We start from the raw sequence: 22,522 nt of genomic DNA on the forward strand, positions 1-22,522 counted from the left end.
CAATAAAAATTCAAAAGCATCAAAACAGACATCCTCACAAATGCGCCCCTTTGGGGCAATACATTTCCTACCTGTCATTCAGCTACCTTTAAATAAAAACTTATTGAGTCACCAAGAAACTTCCTGAAGATGGATTTCAAAAGCTTGAGGTTTTGCCAGACATACTGTCTGAATGAGCTTCGTGTTCTAGAGTCAGACCTGTTCCATCTCCCTTAGGCTCTAATCTTATTTTCTCTCTTGTTTTTACCTGGCTGGTTTGCGGACTGGATGGGTCATAAGAAGGTACATAGTTCTTCAGAGTATCCTGAGGATTCAGGTGGGGAGGATATCTGATTGTTGGATGAGAAAAGTAGCTCGACGGGGCTGGAGGAAGAATAGCTTGTGTTGGAAATGGCAGCGGTGAGGGTGGAGGTGGAGTTCGAGTCGAGATGACTGCACAGGACAGAAAAGGGGAGAATGACATCAGGTGTGGAGCCCACTGCTCCGTCCCGCCCCCTAGAGCCACATGAGGCTGTCACCCTGACAGCTCCTCACTGCTTCCCTGTGACCTGCCCCTATTTTCCCGCAGCACTCTATTGTCCACGCTGGCAGTGAGAACACACAGACCTAACCCCACTCTGGGGAACTAATGATCTGGTTTTCTAGATCCATGAATGCTGAGACAAAGGAAGTTTCTCTTTTATAGGTTAAGCCAATATTTCATAAAACATTTCTTTAAGCAGAGTTATTTCCCATCAGAATACAATCTTTGATCAGAAAGTCTTTGTGTCTTAAGTCCAGACCAACTTGCACATTAATTAAAGGGCAGGGGCACCCACAGATGCTCTGCCGAAATTCAAAACAGAAGCATAGTCCAATTTTAAATAAATATTTTCCCTATACATCCTAGCGGGTGGTTGGTTAAAAGGGAAGCCAATAACTAGTAAACAATAATGTGCTGAATAATTACCTGATCTTTGTATAAATGCTCATGAACATTTGAACACAGCGCCTGGGAACTCTTTTTCCTAATGAAAATGTTCCTTTCCAAAACCAAAAGAGCTCTATTCTGTAACTATTTTTCTTCTACTCTAACTTTTATTACACGTAGCTTAAAAGATGTTGTTAAGATAAGATCAAGAATAAAACCCACAGAAATGTGAATTTAAACTTTCATATAGGCATATTAACTTACCAATAAATCACAAAGGGAAATTATATATAAAACATATGCGATGTAGACAATGTTTAATTGTATTGTAATTTTTCAACATCAGTATGACCATAATTTATTGTTTAGTTTTTGAAATATAATTCTTAAGTTTGAAAAATGGGGAAAGAATATAATTGCACGATCATTATCTCTATAATGTTGAGGAAAATAACCACACTAAGTACAATTTAAGAGTACCAAAGAGTATATGTAGAAGTGAAGATTAAATGTCTATTTCCATTTAATATTTTGATCCAAATCATAGGAAATTACATATGATAAATGTTTAGTGTTTTATGAGACAACTTAGCAAACAATATGCAAAATAAATTCTTTCCATGACATATTAATGAAAATGATCTGGACTAACTTATCTCCAACTTTGTAATTATGTACAAATATATATATATATATATATATATATATATATATGCTTTTAAAGGGATATTATTTATCTTCTCCAAAGAAAGCTTTCTTCAGAAACTATGAGAAATTAAGAATGTGTATCAGCAAAGAATCATAAATTCAATTTTATGGTCACAAGTTGCTTCCTGAATGTCCGGGCCACTCGGAATCCTCTGGATTGTTGTTACAATGCAGATTCCAAGGCCTAACCACAGACCTACTGGCTGAGACCCTCCAGGGGTAAGGCACCAGAAAGTACAATTTAAAGAAGTGCCTCATGTAATCTTTCCACACTGAAGTACGCAAATCCTCCAACAAAGGGACGCATTTCAGAGAACAAATATTTCTTTAAACGAAACTCCTTTTTGACATACTACTCTGTTGAAGAAGAACATACATCTGGAAGTATAATTTAAGGAAATGCAAACACCCAAGTTAAATCTTTTTTACTTGGTGTTGAAGTGCACTTAATCTCAGCTCAATTTAACCATGGTCTTCACCTGCATCTGTGCACAAACCCTTGACCATGGTCTTCACCCGCATCTGTGCACAAGCCCTTGAAAGATACATATGCAGTTCCATCTTGGGCCCCCTGGGCTTTGAGATCAAGGTGGCACCAGTAGTTTCAGAGACATCTTTGTTCAATGGAACTGGCACATATCAAATCAGGCCTCAGGCTCTAGGCTACCTTGTACTGTGCTCACAGAAGCTGTAGCTGGCCTGATATAAGCTAAGAAGAATGTAATATTTCAACTGAAAGTAAAAATGGCTACCTTGTATCAATAAAATTCATTCTAGTCATCAGAAAAAGGAGAAGCAAAATACAAGGCAGAAAACTTTTCCCTTGTTCATGAAAGAATTCACACATGCATACATGTATGTATGTGTATTTCCTGCCTACATTATTGCAAAGCCTTCTTCATTGTCTTTCCTCCAGTCTCACTCCTTCCAAAACAGCCTTTATAGTCTTATATGAATGAATTTTGTAAAATAGCATCTCAAGGATGTAACTTTGTTGCTAAAAATCTTTCCATGGCTCCCTACCACTTCCAGAATGAAAGCCCAACAACTTCACAGGTTTGTACAGTCCTCAAGTGCTGTAGGAAACCCTCCCTGGCTCACTTCTTGGGCTTTATATCTGGCCACTCTCTTTCCAGGCCACATTGAGATATTTGTGGATCCCTAGATACAAGGCAGTTCCTTGCCACAGTGACCTCTCTGACACAGATACAGGCTGTTCACTTTGTCTGGAACAACCTTCCTCTTGGCTTTTTCTTCTTTCTTGTGGCAAATTCACTCTTTAAATTTTAAGAACACATCTCTTCCAGGCATCTAATCCTTTTCCAAGTGTCTGCTCCTGTTCAGATTTCATGCCTAGATGATGTGGTACTCTTGTCTCCATGCTGTCACATTAGCTCTTTACAGACAGAAACTGTCTCTCATGACCAAGGTGCCATGCCTACCATAGGCCCTAATACATTACATACTGAGTAAATATCTGGTGAAGGACCAAGGTGGAAGGCTTATCTAGGTTTTTCATGGTTTATTCTATAAAAGTGTACTATTTAATTTTTTCCAAATGTCAGAGATAAGAATATTTTGTCATAATAAATTAATGATTTGATTGCTAAGTTAATTTTGCTAAAATAGTCAACATTACAGATCTGTGAAATAATTACAGATTTTTTGACGTATCTTAGCAGTACAAACAATATAAATGTAAGAATTTTATAACATTGATTTATATATTATTTTCTTAATTAAATAATTTTCTTGGTAGTAGCAATAAGGGCCATGCATTTTTTTTTTTACTATAACATACACTTAGAGACCAAAGCTAAGAATTTTTTTTATAACTGAAGTTATATCCTTTGAATAAAGGTTTAAAAGCCAGATTCAATTTGTTTGAAAAATCAGAAATTGCCTATCTATTAATTTAAAGCAGTAGGAGTATCGGTACAAACATATTTATATACAAAAGTTCTGGGGCGCCTGGGTGGCTCAGTGGTTGAATGTCTGCCTTCAGCTCAGGTCATGGTCCAGTGGTCCTGGGATTGAGTCCCGGATCGTGCTCCCACAGGGATCCTGCTTCTCCCTCTGCCTATGTCTCTACCTCTCTCTCTGCCTCTCATGAATAAATAAAATCATAAAAAAACAAAAAACAACTTTATCCACCAAAAATTCAGTATACTCCTTTTTAGGGCTCAAGAGTAACAGGTAGAAAGTATAAAGTATTGCTTATTATTATATCTCACTTTCAATTTTTTAAAAAGATTTTATCAATTTATTTATGAGAGACAGAGAGAGAGGCAGAGACACAGGTAGAGGGAGAAGCAGGCTCACTGCAAGGAGCCTGATACAGGACTCGATCCCGGGATCCCAGGATCATGTCCTGAGCTGAAGGCAGATGCTCAACTGCTGAACCACCCAGGCATCTCTCACTTTTAATTTTTGAAAGAGGATTTAGTTTAGTTGTTCTTTAAAGTATAAATGTGAAATACTGTATTCTTTTTCCTACATAAATTATTAGACATAGTATCAAGTATACTAGCTCACAGAAAAAATTTATTTGTGCACATAAAAAATGCCAAAGAACCTCTTTTATTTTTCTGATTAATTTCACTCCTAAATAAGTAATTAAATATTGATTTTTGCATAGAAAATAACATCTGTGGAAATAGTGCCTGTATATCTTAATGCCTCTGGAAATACTCCAAACTTAGCAACATATTTGAAATTCCATCTTTCTTTAGTCAAATAACATAGAATGCGGACCAATCCTGAAGCTATAGTTAAAGATAACCATGTACCCCACTTCTTCTAATTTCTTGTGATTGTAATATTTTCAATAATGGCAATTAAAAATACATTCATGAATGTTATTCAATTGAATGCTTTGGAAATCTTTTCTCATATTGATAAGAAAAAAATATATATATATTTTTTTTTTAAGAAAAAAATATTTGATTGGATCTGACCCTCCCTCTTTTGGTTGAGAAAATATGGCCACCCAGCTGTAATTATAACTCTTGCTCCATCCCTGAGAGTGAGCTCTGAAAACAAGAGATAAGCTTCTCCTCTATGCTTGAAACTCCTCACCACTGTGTGCAACTCCAGGTATTCCGGGATGATGGTGCTGGGGGAAAGTGCTCAATCTTGGGGAAGAATCTTGTGGCGATGTAGAGCTGAACAGTGGCTTTTCAGGCTTCTTCATAGTAGTCGGAGAAGACATATCTGAAAAGGAAGATGGAAAAACCCAAACGTTATGACCTCCTTTAGCTACAAAGTTCATGTTAATATAAGAAGAGATCTCATTTTCTAACATTTCATTATTTCTGTACTTCGGCTCTCTACAAAATATGTATGGAGGGTCAAATGTCTAGTAATGTTGGAGATTTGAAATATCTGTCAGAAACAATCTCCACTGAAGTTAACCCAAGGCTTTATTAAAATTATCATCAGAATTATTTCTCCTACTAAATAAATCTTGAACTTTTGAAAAGCTAAGTATCATGTTTCCCTTGGCGCCTTGGTTCACATTAAGGTCTTTTTTACCTCAGCATTTCATTCTTAGATTTATACGATTCTGGGGTTTGTCTTTTGACCTGCTGACTACACTGTGGAAAAAAACAGAAGAAAACCTGGTGCAAATGTGAAAAACAACCTTTGGGTATGCTGGTAAGTCTATCATTGATTTAACATCTTCTGTGGAAAACTCATTACTTGTTTTACAAAAAGTACATTCCTTAATTTGCTCATTCTGCAAATATTTATTGGCCTCCTTTATCTGCCAGGTAAAGTGAAGATGTTATGAAAAATACAAAGTAACTGCTGTAGGGATACTCACTGTCAGTGAAGAGGAGAATGATAAGAAGAAAATGGCTGTCAACCGCTGAGAGGGAGAAAGTGTGTTGAGAGCTGAGGTGTTGTGTTTGCTGCTACATCTCCAGCCTCACTGCACAAGGACGGTGACCACTTTAGCCTTCCCAGGTTAAGGAAGATGCCTCAGTGGCACCGTGTTTAAAATGTGGATGAGGATGATACTCCCAGACAGAGGAAATGTTCAGAGGAAGGGAGGCAATAACATCAGCAAGTAGTACAAGTAGTGTATGGCATAGCTGGCAGGACCCACACAATAAGGGGCCATGGACTTTGTGTATAGATATCTGAATGCTTGCCTTGATGGGGAAGTGCTACTGATGAGCAAAATATGATCACACATTAACAGTTTAAAGCTATCCTTCCCGAAACTACATGGAGGATGGATTAGGCAAATGGAGACAGCAATCACAGGGACCCCTTAAGATGACAGATTTATTAATATACTCCCTCCATAAATATTTACTGAAGGCTTAATTTATGCCAGACACTGCACCAGTTGCTGGAGACACAATGGTTAACTAGATTAGATTAAGTTTCTGCCTCTACAAAACTTAAAAACTAGGGAGGGAGGGCATACATACAAGTTAAAAGGTAATTATAAAACAGTGTGAAAATTGCTATGGTAGATAGCACTACCACAATTATTAATTCATAGCCAATCTTATTTCACCTTTATGCCATCTACACTCCCTCCTGTTTCACTCTGAAGCAAACTGCAGACAGCACATAATTTCACTTATAAAATGTTTCAATTTGTATCTCTAAGAGAAAAAACTTTTTATTTTTAGAAACCTAAAACTTTAGCATATTAAATATATATACATGCATATACATACATAATGTTCATTTTTTAACTTAACAAGAGAAAAAACCTCACAGTGCTATTTAAAAATTTTTTATGGTGCTATTAATGTAAGAAACTGGTGATCATTATGATTTGCCATTTGAAAAATCACATAAGCACTGGTAAAAGCATCCAATGAAATTAAATATGTGTTTTCAGTACACTGGCACTTAAAGAATGGAATTGTAACTGTTAAAACAGTAGATATCACAGTGTACAAAAAATGACAGGTGTATTTGTAGCTATAATTTGTGATTAACTGGCTTTCTCACTAACCTATCAGAACTTCGATGCGTTGGTGAGCCATTTCCTTATATCTTTCACAAAAAGAAAAAAAAGAAGAAAAGAAATTGCTAATGAAACCATGGCAATTAATGCTGCTACAAAAAAGAAAGAGGAAAACTGTTGAGACTATTTAAAAACATACAAAACAAAGTTCCTTTCGGCTAAGGTCCCTTAAAAATGCCAAAAATAATACTTAATTTCACTAAAAAGCTACATGATTTGAAAAGGTAATACTACAAATAGAAGTTTTGGCCTGCTAGAAGCTAATCACAGACATATATAGGTCTTCAGGAGAGGAAAGAACCTTTATTTCATCCCTCACTTTGCAGATAATGTAGTAAGTTTCTATTCCAAATTTTTAATTTGAAATTAACTATTTGAAAAAGAAATCTATTGACACTCTCATGCTTTACCTGTGGTTAAATATAGATCTCAAATAAAATTAACCAGTGTAATAAGTTTCTAAAGACTCCACATCTAGGACTACCTGAGTGGCTCAGCTGGTCAAGCAACCTACTCATGGTTTGGGCTCAGGTCATGATCTCAGGGTCATAAGATCAAGTCCCTCACTGGGCTCCACACTCATCAGGGAGTCTGCTTAGAGATTCTCACCCTCTCCTCTCACTTGCACACTCTCCTCTCACTCTCACTCTCTCTTTCTCTCAAATAAATAATCTTTGAAAAAAAGAGAAGACTCCAGATATAAGCAATAGAGCCTTTACTATACATTACTGAAAAATAATGAAATATGCCAGAGCTTGGGCAACAGAATGAATATTATTATAGTTCTGTCATTTCTGGGGACGCTCAATCAAGGCTATTGCAAGTACTGTACTGTTTCCAAATTTTCATTAAATGTAGCTGAATTCACCTGAGTAATTTTCTGTAAAGAGCACATAAATCAAGGGTGTTTGTCAGAAGTTCAAGAAGATGGGTGATTACGTAATTTTTGGGAAATGAAGCCTTTGCATTTTCTTACTCAAAATAATACACTTGGCTTTCCTGGGTAATTATTACAAGTCGATTTATTGTTCAGGTTCTCTTTAGGCATGTACTGAATAATAATGGTACCTTCATGTTCAGAACACACAAAGGAATTACCGAGGCCAACAGGGCAGACAAATTAAAATTCACTCTTCAAGTTGTAAAAGGGACCACAAATTGTCTTCTCCTCAAACAATCAAGTGAACTTATAAAAGCAAAAGTAAGAATGAGAAGGTCTACTGTTTATACTGACACTACTTCTTTTAAAAAGATAAAGAATGATAATATGGAAAGTGAGCTTAATCACCACTGTCTTCCCACTAGATGAAATTATCTTTGAACCCATTAATCAATAAAGATACACTGGTACCCTGCTTGTGCAAGGCATATGCTAAGTGTTTGGGGGACACAAAACGACCCACTACCCACCACGGCCACAGGAAAAAAACTCACTGCAATAGAGAAAGAATAAAAATAAAATCTCAATTATCTGGGAGAAGTAAGGGTAGAGTTTCTAGCTATTACATTTTAATCATGAATCAAACTTGTATTGTTTTGATTTTAATTTTATTTTGAATGTCTGCAGTCTAGTAGACCTCATGCCAAACTGAAAAATGATACTGCTTCTATTTTTAATGCATGTCTAGGCTACAAAAATAAAAAAAAAATGTTTGAGGAATGAATATATAGGAGAGATGGTTTTAAGTGACCTTTCTCTGGAGAAAAACAAATGTCATGCTTTTCACAGTGTATTGTCCCTCAAGCTAGAAGAATAATACATAAAAAGATTGAGCTGAAAATAAGTTGAATAATAATAAAGCTGAATAATATATAAATATATAAAAAGTTGAATAATAATACATACATAATAATGCATACGTTGAATAATAGATGAAATAAAGAAGTTGGCGAGAGAAGCAAGATGATAAGAAAAGGATTATGTGGTGTTTCTTGTGGTGGGAAGGAGGCAGGAATTGCTGGTGGTCCATGAGAAAGAAGCAAAGACCAATGAGGGGTTGCTGTCAAAGACACCTAATTGGATTTGGAAAGTAACAATTTATAAATGAACTGATCTCAAGAAGGAAATGCTTTCCAAAAGTATATTTTTTGTTCCGTTTCTTGTAGCTTCTACTAAGCCCTTTTCACTAGTACCTGGTTAAATGAAAAACTGCCTGTCCAGTCTCCTTCCAAGCCTTCCTCCTCATAGTTCATTGCAAAACCAGTAGTTGAAATCATCTCCTTCTGATAATATCTTCCTCAATTTAAGATCTATGATGGTATCACATTTTTCTGTAAGTTTTTCCTTACCATTCCATTTTGCTTAAATTCTAGCTAAACTCATTTACTTATGGCCTCCTGGAGGAGGAAACCAGGAGGAATGTACTTTTAATTTTTAACTCTGTCTTTCTCCACTGATGATATTCCCTTGGGCTAGAGTATGATGTTTTTCTCCCCTCTTATTCCAGCTATATAACATTATTTTATCCATTGAACTACCTTGATTTATTTTCTCTCCAAGCAACAACTCCTGGGACTGTGGAGGTATAGATTTCCTTAATGATCTTCTGTTTGTGTCTGATATCATCTGAAGGATTTATTATTATGATTATGATTATTATGATTATTATGATTATTTTGTACTTGTTCTATCCTTTGTGTGTGTGTGTGTGTGTGTGTGTGTGTGTGTATGCTTGACTTGAGGGTCAAAAGACATACGGAGGCTGGAAGAACATGCTCAGGGAGAGAATTTTTAAAAAAATCTAGCACTGAAAGACAGTAGAAGAGGTAGAGCAGATACTGCATCTAGGCAGTTTATCCTAGAATTGCGTGCATACGAAAGAAGCTGTATGGTGGACTGGTAACTAGTACATAAGTAAGTAAAATAACCAGTCCATATATCGGAAAATGCATGGTTGCATGAGCAGATCTCATCAAATGAGAAGTAACTGTATGTAAGGCAAAAAGAGAAAACAAAATTAGTCACTCAGTTTCTAATAAGTGTGAGAAGCTAGGACAAGGCCTCAAGTTCAAGATGTTAAATAAGACCACCTGCTCCCTGACTTGGCAATTCTTATAGTTCAGCAGAAAGGACAGATATTACAAATACAAATACAAAAATTCACTAATTGCAATTGTGATATCAGATTATACAGAAGATTCTACTTAATGACAGAAATCAACAAAGCTAATTTAAAAAAAAGGAAGATTCACATTGATGGTGTTATTCTTCAGTGTCTATACCCATGTTTGGATTTATAATTGGACAATTAGCTATGGCTTTAGCAACCAATTGTGAAGTCAAATACATCATAAAAGATTACTAGGTAGGAAAAAGTTCCACCCATATAAGTTGGTTCACTTAGATTTAAACATAGCTTTAAATAAGTATTTTGCAAATCAAGTCATCCCATGATTTTTACTAGCAAAAGTATAAATTTTTTTGGCACTGGGACATACATACATCCTAAGCCCTGATGTGTCATTCATTTCACAGCATCACTTCAAAGAGATAAAGGCTTAAGCAAATAAAGAGTTAGATCAACTCATCTCCCAACAAGGTAATTTCATCTACAAAGGAAGAGTGTTGCTGTGAAACACAGCGTATGCACTCGACTCATCAGCAGCTTGCACAAATGGCGCTCCAGATGTATATCTGTTCAAGTCAGCCCAAGGCAACAATTTTGATCAATTCTAATGTGATAAAATGCTGCAGGGAAAGTGTGCAGAAACGTGTTTACGTCAGCCCTTAATTAAACTGTTGTTCACTTCCAAAGAACCTTAGGAAACACTAATGAGACATGAGTTTTGGCAATTTCTTCATCAAAGCAAAGACCCCTTCCTCAGTCTGTAGCAGCCTGTCATCCAAGTTGCTCCCGGGATAAATGTCACATGGCACTCCAATCAGTTAGCCACCTGTTAGTAGAACTTCACTGAAGTCAACTAGTGATCTAGGGCAAGCTCAAACAGCCACCTTAACACCTGTCTGTCTGGGACACCTGCTCCTTTTTTACATATAGTAGAGCAATATGTTAACTTTTCCAATATGCTTGGATAGATTAAGGTTACAAATTGAATTTCTATCACCTACATAAAAAACACATTATTTTCTTAAAAAAAAATCTATTCTTCTTCCCTATAATGACACTTACAGTTTACAACTATTTCAAATCAATTATGTAAAAGCATAAAAGTGTTCTAGATGCTATTAATTTCAGCATGATATAACATTAAAATATATTAACTGTGTCATTCCTATAATTTGGAAAAACATAGTTCTATCTAGTTAACAAAGAAACAGTCTCAAAATATTTTAACAGTGCAATCCTTTTCCATATTCCTAAGTCGTCTTTCTTATTTATGCACCATGCTTGGAAACAAGTCCAAATGAACCCTCTAGGTTCAAGTCATCATTTGCTGGCTTCTCTTGGTTTCCAGTATTTAAGTTAAGATATGTTTTATTATGAATTGCTTAAGGAGCTACCATCATTGTTAAAAATGTCTTCTTTATTTTTTATATTATCAAGCTGCTGAACAGATGTTACAGGATTTTTTTTTTAAGATTGTATTTATTTGAGAGAGAGCGAGCATGAGCAGGGAGGAGGGGCAGAGGGAGAAGCTCACTCTCCACTGAGCAGGGAGCCCGATGTGGGGTTCCATCCCAGAACCATGGGATCATAACCTGAGCTGAAGGCATATGCTTAACACCATCTGAGCTGCCCGTTTTTTGTCTTTTTTTTTTGTTTTTTTTTTTTTGTTTTTTCAGAAGAAAACTCAAGGTGCAATGAAACTGCAATAGGGAGGCCTCTGTTACTCCTGACCCTTTGGGATGAGCGTGACAGAGACCAAACAAGTAAAGTGCATAAGTGGTACAACTTGGTTTTGATAGTTCCGTGACTCAGGTTTGACAAGATTATGTTATACTGACAACTCTTGCCAAGGCAATACCTCTCATAGCTTTCTAGGCTTCCTTATTTTTTTTTAAACTTTCATGTATTTTTTCCCCCTAGTTTTAGAAATTTACAAAAACCCTAGACATAGGAAATCTCAGAGCGGGAGACCACATTCATGGTGGGATAAGGCAAGGGTGGTCAACACATCCCTCACTCTGCTGAACCTCTGTCAAGCAATACAAAACACGGAGAGTGGAAAATGAACTTCAGCTCAACGGGAATCTCTGCAGTCCATTAATGTGCCGCGGTGGCAGCTGGAAGACAACATGAGAAACAACAATCTGCATAAAATAATAACGCTGGTTTGTAATAAATGAGAGGCCACCACATCTAGGGTGTGGGACGAGTTCAGGAGCTAGAAATCTGATACTTTTATGTCAGGCCATAAATCCAGAGTCAGTCCTGAAAGAAGGAAACAGCTTGGGCTCGGTGCCCAGAAGACAAGGAGAAGGCAAGGAACACAACTCTGCCAACTGAGTGCTCACAGAAACCAAGGATTCTCTTCCTCTGTTCTGGCCTGGGGGTAAATCAGGAGTAGGAGAAGGAAGTTTAAAGGTTATTTATAACCATATAAACGTTATGTAAAATACTGCAATTATCAAGCCTAGGACAGTCCAGCCCTAAGCTTTGATGTATTTATTTCGATTGTTTTCCTGTGGGGAACCAAGGGGATCTGTGCCTTACCAAGTTCTACCCATAGATAAAGGAGTGATGGCTGGGAAGTGCCCTGAGGGAGTGTGTCCCGCAGCAGAGCCTGTGGGCTATACCTTTGCCATGAAAGACACAACCTCTGAGGTAGGTACTGTGTCTCTATTTCCCCATTCTGCCCGCCCCCCCGCAAAAAAAATGGAGCTAACCTGGCTCACAGGAGAACGTGATGCGATGCACAATGGTTTCAATTAAATATAAATGATGAAAAAGAGGTGCATGGGTAAAGTAAAAAAGCCATGGGGACATTGTTCTTTAAAAATATTCATAGGACATGTTTAAAAATTGCTTACAGGGGGGTGTCTGAGTGTCTCAGTCGGTTAAGTGACTTATTCTTGAGCTCAGCTCAGGTCATGATCTCAGGGTCATGAGTTCAAGTCCTGCACTGGGCTGCATTACTTAAAAATAGATAGATGGATGGATAGATAGATAGATAGATAGATAAATAAATATATAAATATATAAATATTGCTTCTAGAGCCATGTGCTACATTTAAATGCTATGGGTATGACAGTGGAATTAAACCACTCAGGCACCACTAGTGAGAACATAAATTCATAAGACCTTCCTAGATTCCATACCAATATCTTTCAAAAGCCTTAGAAATGTACAATATTTAACTCAGTAATTCTACAGTAAGTGTATATTTATTCCTTTAACAAAATTTCATCAACTATCTACTTGGTGACATGGTGCCAGGGACTATGCTAGGTTTGGAAACAGTAACTAGAACTATACAAGAACACAATAATCAGATTTAAGCACAAAGATCTCTATACGATGATGATCACTGTGTCTTTATAATATAAAAACTTGCAAACTACTTACACGTCAATAAGCAAAGTAGACATTTAAAAATTTGGAGGATCTCTGGGTGGCTCAGTGGTTTAGCACCTGCCTTAGGCCCAAGGTGTGATCCTGGAGACCTGGGATCGAGTCCCACATGGGGCTCCCTGCATGGAGCCTGCTTCTCCGTCTGCCTGTGTCTCTGCCTCTCTCTCTCTCTGTGTCTCTCATGAATAAATAAATAAAATCTTTAAAAAAAAGTTTGCAGTATGCCTATACTACTAGGGGTGGCATATTATGCAGTCATCATAAAGTAGAAATTGAATGACATGGTAAAATATAGTTATATTATAAAAATCTATGTGATAGGATTTAAGTGAGTTTTATTTTCTTTTTATACTTGACAATTGTTTTTTCTAAAACACCCACAAGTGATTTTTATTACAATAAAAAAAATAAAGGTAAAAAATATATTTTTGGGGAAAAATACTGCCTGTGACTCCACAGAGCATTACAAATGGGTAGACAATATTGGATCTTGTTATGCTACTAGTTATTACTCTTCTTTTTTAAAAGATTTTTATTTATATATTTGAGAGAGAGAAGGAGCATGAGTGGGGATGGAGCAGAAGGAGAGGGAGAAGCAAAATCCTCACTGAGCAGGGAGCCTGACTTGGGGCTTGATCCCAGGATCACGACCTGGGTCAAAGGCAGATGCTCAACTGACTGAGCCACCCAGGCACCTCTAGTTATTTCCTTCTTAAAGTAAGGAAATACCTTATTGGTCGTCTAAGGTATTGGATGTTGCAAAAATATACAACGAAATGCTTACATTTAACATTTACAGTTTAGTTGGCTAAAGGCAAAACAATGTATTTTTGAGAATACAAGTGAAGAAAAGAGAATATCTGAATATCTGTTTCTAAAGACTCTTCTAGATGTAAAATTTTATGATTGTGTGGCAAATGTGAATAAGCCTTTCCCACACACTCCAAGTTAACAAAAAGCTCTGAATGTTATGACAAGACATATGGACTTAATCCCACTACAGTAGTTTCATGATGATGCCAGATGATTCAAAAAAATAATTAGCTGCCATGTTAAGAAAGTATCTCCATATATATATATTTACATTTATCACACTCTAAAATAACTCTGGAAAACGGCAAGCTACGTTAAGAAGAGATAAGATAGCATCTTCAATTAAATTTTTCAATCTTTTTAAATGAAATCAGTTCTTTTTTTAAAGGAGAAAATATGGTAGCCTTCATGTTAAATAAATGAAAATTCTTACTTTAATCACTGAGTTATTTAATCTTAACTACACTTGTGCATATTACTGTATTCTCCAGCAATTTAAAACATTTGTGATAGTTTAAGCCTCTCTCTATTGTATATTTCAATCCAAATACGGTAAGCTGCATGCTACTACAAGTCTCCATTTATCACATCTCTATTAAAAAAAAAGTCTCCAGGCTACACCTACACCCAATACAAAGTTAAAGCTTAAACCCCTTTGAAGCTCACAAACACCTTCCTGAGACATTAAAAAAAAAAAAAAAAGAAAAAGAAAAAAAAACCCTTTGAATAATGAAGAACAGTGCTAAAAGAATAAATACTGAATAAATGAAAACTGCTTTTTAAAAATACTTCAAAATGCTTTTGTCCATTAGGCAATTTCATTTTAACAGACAGACAATGACAAAGTGTCTTGAGTAATGTCAGAAAACCTCATTTGAAAGGAGGAAAAACACCACACAATTATGCAGGATTTCGAGTATATTTTAGTCCCTTATTAAGTATTGGCATAGGTAAATAGCTGCTATTCACCATGCCTCTGGGGAAAACCTCTTGGCTATAGAGGCTTATTAGTGTTAAGCATCTGAGAGCCATGGACTATAAAATAAAATCAATACCGTAACCTTAACTGTAAAAGTCAGAAAGATACTGGAAGAGTTCTAATTTAACAAGATTACAGATGAGATTTCAGAGGAGAACATTTGGGGAAAAGCCATGCATTTAGAAACATTTATGCTACAAGACATCTCAAGGTTTCTGTTGTTACTAATGCTGTTATTATCCTTGCTGGTAATGGTTAGGGTTGATTTAACTGATGTGTTACTTTAGTGGATTTACAGGAAAGTCCTAGAAATGATCTGGAACTTATTTCAAATAAAATCATTAAATTGAGGTAGTAAACTAATTGCTTAGGAACAATTATGATTTGATGTGGTTTAGTGTGGTAGAGAAAAAAAATCATGAAAATGTTAAGGTCGTTAGTTCAGCAGCTCAATGCAAATATGATTACTCTGCACAATATTCTATTTCTCTTAATGGAAAAGTAGTCAAAACCAGTATAAATTGTAGTGTTTAAGTTCAACCTAAATCTATATTTTTCCTCTAACAAATGTAAATGAAGAAAAAAAGAACATTCTGTCAATGAAATTACTATGATGGCATATTTATTATCCTAATGGTTTTAGAAATCACGTGAAATTGATCAGTAACAAAACCTCTATTTAGTAATGGACCAATTACATTTGTGAGATAATGTCAATGAAACAGAATATTGTCACAGGATAATGGTCTCCTATTGCTACATCCCTAGTCATTTAGAGAAAATAAATGTTGCCGTCTGGCTGAGTCATTTATTTTCAAAGTAGGAGACACTGATCCCATAACAAGGTTCTGTTATAATAACTCAATCTCTATCAATCATTTGTTGTATCAGGATGGTGCAGGACAGGACATGTATTCGTAAGAGCTGCACATTCCTCAGCTATAAGGCAAAACATATGGTGCCTCCAAGCATATAAACAGCCCAATTATTGCTTTATTCAAGGAGAGTATTTAAAATAAACACTTTTTAAAAAATTTAGGAATCGGAAAACTTTCTAAATTTTCAAAATGATCCATGTTAACGGAAGCTTAAAGACTCAAGTACTGAAGATCTAAAAATTATTTTATTCCAATTAATTCAAAATCTAGAATGTTGGACACGAAGGGACCTTAGTATTCAATTCTGTTATTTTACAGATGAGAAAACTCAACATTTACTGAAATTAAGTGATTTGTCTAAGGCCACACTAGTAGTTGGGAGTTTCCTGATCACTATTATGGAAAAATAATTAAGTGATTTGTCTAAGTCCACACTAGTACTTGGGAGTTTCCTGATCACTATTATAGTGCTCTAAGCATGAGGCAAAAAATTGAAACAGAACTAATATATGTACATATATATGTGTGTGTGTGTGTACACGTACGATAGTCTAGACTTTAGGATTATTTATTTATTTATTTTTATAGTTTTTTATTCTTATTTTTAAAGATTTTATTTATTTATTCATGAGAGACACACAGAGAGAGAGAGAGAGAGAGAGAGAGGCAGAGACACAGGCAGAGGGAGAAGCAGGCTCCATGCAGGGAACCCGATGTGGGACTCGATCTCGCGTCTCCAGGATCACGCCCTGGGCTGAAGGTGGCGCTAAACCGCTGAGCCAACAGGGCTGCCCTACTTTTTTTTTTTTTAAGTACACATAATCTCTAGGCCCAGCATGGGGACTGAACTCATGACTCCAGATCAACAGTCATGTGCTTTATCAACTGAGCCAGCCAGACACCCCAAGGCTTTAGGATTATTTATTAACAACATCTTAGTATTAAATGGAAATGAGATTCTTAACATGATTCCAGTCCAAGGATTGCACTCATGAATCCCTGGAGTCCATGAACCCTTCTGATATTATGTGCATTTACCTGTATTTAAGTTTCATTTGTGAGAAAAAAAAAAAAAAACATAATAGAGGTTTTGTAACTAGTTTGCAACACATCCCAAAAACTTGTTTGGAAGGCAGTGTATGGAGTAGGGCTCTACAGCTAAATGAACAAGGGTGCCCATTCTACCTCTGCTACTTATCATTTCTGTGATTTATGTCAAATTTCTTAATCACTGTAATGATTAGTTTAATGAACTGTAAAATGACTTTACTTTTAATAGGGTTGAAAAGCAAAATACATATAAAGTCTTCGCCCAGCCCTCAAGGGTAGTAAGTGCTCAATAAACGGCAGCCACAAATGGCAGGGGAATCTGGTTTTCTTCATTTATATGTACTTATTGAACAAAAATTTTAAATTTCTGTAGTTCCTTCAACAAATAAACACAGAAAAAGGAGTTAGTATAAAAATAGTTAATAAAGAGGAGCATCTGGGTGGCTCAATGGTTGAGCGTCTGCCTTTAGCTCAGGTCATGATCCCAGGGTCCTGGGATTGAGTCCCACATCAGGTTCCCCGTGGGGAGCCTGCTTCTCCTTCTGCCTATATCTCTGCCTCTTTATGTGTGTCTCTCATGAATAAATAAATAAATAAACAAATAAATAAAATATTTTTTTAAATAGTTAATATAAGTATTATAGGTTAAAAAAGGCTGAAAATACAAATATGGTAAATGGACAATTTTGGATCCTCATTTAAACAAAACTGCCTATAACATATTCTGAGGAATTTGGACATGAAATATATATTAGGTAGTATTAAGGAATTACTGTTATATTTATTACATTGATAATAGTATTGGAATTGTGTTAAAAATAAGAGTCACTATCTTTTAGAAATACTTAGAGGTATTTATAATAAGTAAAATGACATAATGTCTGGTATATACTTTGAAGAAAACTCCAAAAAACTGAGAGATAGTAAATGCAATAAGATTGGCAAAATGTTGATAACAGTTTAAAGCTGGGCACATGGAAGTTCACTTTACAATGCTCTCTGCTTTCACATTTTCCATTACAAAAAAGCTTTTAAAACATTGTGCTTAAACATTCAATCCAAAGCTCTTCTCCACAGTTCTCTACCACAAGCACTCATAGTTTCATTTTTTTTTAGTTCAAAAATGTTTAATCATGATACTAATATTAAGAGTTGTTTTTTAAAAGCATATATACATTTTACTATCTCAAAATTTTGTTTTGACAATTCCTCCAGAACCCCGAAAGCTCATAAATTACTCTCCCATTTTAGTTCCACAAGATCTAACAGTCTCATGAAACTCCACAGAAAAACTGTCCATCTGCCAAGCCATGTTAAGCAGTATTCAAATTTTCCTATTTCTCTGTTTCTCCCTATATTTAGGTAAGTTACATATTTAGTAAGGTAAGTTACATATTTATTCTCTAGATGGGTTGCAGGGTAACAGGGAAAAACGTTAGCCTTTAAAAAAGAAGACCTCAGCTCTGCTATTCATTATCTGGACACTCTGGACAAGACAGTCCCTCACTGATCCTTAGATTGTTTAGCTGTATAAAATTAAGGAGCCGGAACCACATCTTGCTAAAGGTTCTAATAATCTGTGTTCTATCTCTGAAAAATCAATCTCTTACTATATACAATATTTGTAATAGAGTAACTCAAAAGAAACTGGCTTTCTAAACTACTTCAAAATAAACATGACATTAACGTGGAAAAGAATTTGAAATAAAATATTTTACCACTCCAAGAAACTTTGCATGGCACGCTATTATACTGAAGTACACTGTCTCCCATGGGTTTTCCACTTTCCTATTTTAGGCTGTGTTCTATCAATCTAGAGACGCAGCATTAAATAGCAAGCTGTTATTTTTTCAAACTAATTATCCATTGTGGTTTTTCTGCAAAATGCTACACTTTCAAATCGTTAAGTCTCCAGAGCAGAGAAATATGAATATAGCTTTCCCCTACTAAGTAGTATTGGTCCTTCTAACATGTACCCAGCTTTGCCCCATCCAAAATGCTCTTCCTGGTTAAAACACATGAAAGGAGCACAAACTTCTGTTAATTAGTAGGCAGTGTGAGGGATTCTGACAAAAGTTTTCACCAATAATTTATTGTTTTCCTTTCTGTTTGAAAGATGCTCATGTTGGGATTTTTCAACTACAGCAGTGTAGCTAGAGAAAATGAAATACTCCATAACAAAGGCATCCCTGGGGTTTGCTCTCTAATGGCATCATGATACATGGAGAGGGTCATGGAAAGTTTGGCAGAACTATATACATTGTTCACTTTTGATAGTTTCAATAATAAGCTAAACAAACAACATAAAACCCAAATTTAAAAATTGTGCTTGAACATTAAATCCAAACCATTTCTTCACATTTATTCATCAAAAGCACTTGTATCTCTGATTTTGTCTGGCTCAAAATTTGATATTTGAACATCTGACATTTAATCCTTGTGATACAAATCTTAAGAATGTAAGGAATTGTTGGTGTTCTCTCTGGTTCCCAAAGGGAGCTTAAAAATTCTTCCAGGAAGATTACTAAGCATTTGCCTTGCCATTTTCTAGGACTTCATTTAATGTTAATGACTCCCAGACAGTAGTTATTCAACTATTTGTAAAAGGCTCCCATATTTCTACAGACATCTTCAGATTATATCATTTGTTGGATTGTAGTTTGGGCTAGAGTACCATTTTCCAAATTGGAACCTAGGGATTTTCCTTCCTATAGATTCTAGAATGGAAAAAAGAAATATCTTAAAGTCAAAAACTTAAACACAGTCAATATCCACTCATGGATAGTCACGTTGATGGCACCCAGCAGTATATTAAACATTATACAAATTCAATCATGAGTTTTAAAAGTTTATATTTTTGTTAAAATAGAATTTTCCAAACCCAGTTGAATGCTCTTGTATCCGGAGTGTCTATGAACATCCTTTAAGCTCACACTAAGAAATGCTGGTCTCTGATTCTGGTTCTATCACTGTATTTCCTGTGCCCGGTTGAACTCATGATGCTAGGCTGGTATTATTATTGTCCAGCCCATGTTCCCTGGAGAATTTTGGTTTAATTCATTAGATATTTAATATTATATCCTCATAGAACTCTATGAAGTGCAAACTGACATTTAGCACAACATTTAAAACTAGATTACTAATGAGAATGTTTGAAAAATTATTAGAAAGAAATCTCTAGGGCTCAGAAATCTATTAAAATTTCAAAAGACTAACTCAAGAGACTTATTTCTGTGACAGAACTGTAAGTTTTTTTTAAAAAATTAGTGTTATTTCCTAGTACTCATAGCAACCAGAACATGATGCCTAAATATTGCCTATTTGAGAGTCCAGTATGCATTTTTAAACTATCCTTAAAATTGTAATTACATACCAATATACCACTAAGTAGTGCTAGTTTGTACTCAAGTACCAATGCATTGATTTTTGCAAAAAGATTTACTTCTCATACTGCTTAAAAGTAAGCTAGTTCTTAGGCATGGAGAGAGTCCCCTCCTAGTCCGGTTTACATGATTTATTCTCTGTGAATAACCTTTCTTCATAAATAGTAAAAAATTCTTTTTCTGCTCAGCAGGTCAGGGGCTGGAAATTTAATTTATTCATATTTATGTGCCCAATACCTAGAAAACTTCTTGGCAAATAACAGGCATTTGATAAATTTTAACTGAATCCAATTATCTCAAATCCAAAATGTGTAGTAATTAATAAAATTTTACTGCATACAAAATCTTTTTGAATTTACATTTTATAAAACTAAGATTATAAGTTGCTTAAATACTCATCAGACTGAGAAGCTGTTAAATTTTCCATTTAGAAAGCCCAGCTGTATATTATAAATATATTTACTGTATCATAAATGTCTATTAAATAGTGTTTCAGGAGCCTTAGATGCAGGCCTAGATGAATCAGCAGTATTAGAATGGCAGTGGCAGAGTGATATTGATAAAGCATTGTTTTGAAGGTCCAAGCACACCATTTGTCAGTTTGTTAAATTCCTAGGCATTAACATACAATATTTAGTCCCACAAAAGTAACTGGAATTAGAAGAAAAAAACAAGACCTATCGCTTCTTTTTCCCGTTTTTTCAGAAGTTACAAAGAAGCAATCTAACGATTTCAAGAAAAGTACATCAACTGGGAATTGAGTTTCTGAATTGCCTCAGGTCACTTAAGGTACACAAGATTTCAGATGGCATTTTTTCTGTGGTACTGGAATAAAGACAGTTGTTAGCATGCACATTAATAAGCTCATCTGGTTCTATTTTTTAAAGTTTTTAAAAGATTTTATTTATTCACTCATGAGAGACACAGAGATAGAGGCAGAGACATAGGCAGAGGGAGAAGCAGGCTCCCATGGGGACCCAGATACGACCTGAGCCAAAGGCAGACACTCAACCTCTGAACCACCCAGGCGTCCCTCATCTAGTTCTATTAATGTAACCATTAAAATTGAAAATTATGGATTTAATCAAAAAAATCCAAGTTTTCAACAGAAGTAGAAAAAGTCACAACTGGGAAATTCCTAGAAAAGATTAAGGAGGAAAAAATATTCTAGAATCTAGGAAAGGAATATAATAGTGGCTGTGTAGCCCTTTGTTAGTGGCCAGTTTTCTTCCATTTATGATGTGTAAAACAACACAAATGAAAATATGAGTATTACATAATGTAGATGCTGGTAAATTTGATTTCCTTCACTATACATCAAGAGAAATGTAGGCAAATTATATAGATTCATACCAAATGCTTAATGCTATTACATAATGCTCAGTCTTAAAATGTTCGTGTTTCTATTCTGCAGAATTAAAAATTGTAATTCTTTTATGACTGGGACATTGTAACTTTTCTGTGTTGTGAAAAAAAATCAAACCCTCAAACATATAAATATAACTAATTATGTTTATGTTTATTTTACCCTAAAATAAAAATACTTTTTCCATTAAATTATTAAAAGGTACATAAATATTTGTCACTATATGAACCTAGATTTTACATTAAAAATTTGCCTAATATCTTTTTAAAATAATGTGAGTACACTAATTTGGCTATCTTACATTCTTTTTTTTTTTGGCATACTTGGAAAAACTCTCAATGATTTAGATTGGTGTTTCAAATTATAAGGGAAAGTAGAATGTCACATATTGTCCATAATTTTGTTCTCTTTGATTCTTCTATTTCAAAAATCAATATTGCTAAGGGCTATGGGAAGAGAAGATTTTAATGCAAAGTTAACACTAACAGCATACCCAGGAAATAATTAATGGTAAATTTCAAACATTTCTGCCAATTATAAACACAAGCATATTTTAATCAACCAATAAGTAGTTATTGATTACCAATTAGTGCAGGGCTTTGTGGGAGAAACAAGCATAAGACATGTACTAAAGCCATTACAAATATCGAGTGGTACTCAATATGTCCCTTAGAATAGCATCTTCAGGACAGGGAGGTGTGTCTGGAGAACATTTAAAGATGGACAAGAACAACCATGGGGCATTTTATTTTTTTAAAATTTAAAAAAAGCAATTTTCTAAGAACAAAAGGACTGCATCTGGCTTAGCAAATTTATAAAGATAGTACTGTGCTGCCCTCATTTTTTTTATTGTAGTTCAAGACTTCTTCCCACAATGGCTTATTGTGCATATTACAAAGTCTTCAGGGTCTTCAGAATTAAAGTGACAGAGTTTTTTTTAAGCATACTTGAGAACAGATCATTCTTCC

At 35.2% G+C, this 22,522-nt stretch overlaps 1 protein-coding gene across 12 annotated transcripts in view; it reads right to left on the reverse strand.

Moving 5' to 3' along the window:
- The window catches only part of NFIB (nuclear factor I B), a 444,693-nt gene that overhangs the window by 37,583 nt on the left and 384,588 nt on the right, over positions 1–22,522 (reverse strand). For all 12 annotated transcript variants that reach the window (XM_077911987.1, XM_077911994.1, XM_077911986.1 and 9 more), the window contains exons 7-8: positions 4,697–4,831; positions 248–432 (exon numbers count right to left, since the gene is read on the reverse strand). In XM_077911987.1, the coding sequence (XP_077768113.1) occupies positions 248–432; positions 4,697–4,831 (320 nt within the window). The remainder of the gene's footprint in view (positions 1–247; positions 433–4,696; positions 4,832–22,522) is intronic.

This window comes from Canis aureus, chromosome 10, assembly GCF_053574225.1.
Source record: "Canis aureus isolate CA01 chromosome 10, VMU_Caureus_v.1.0, whole genome shotgun sequence".
Classification (NCBI taxonomy): Eukaryota; Metazoa; Chordata; class Mammalia; order Carnivora; family Canidae; genus Canis; species Canis aureus.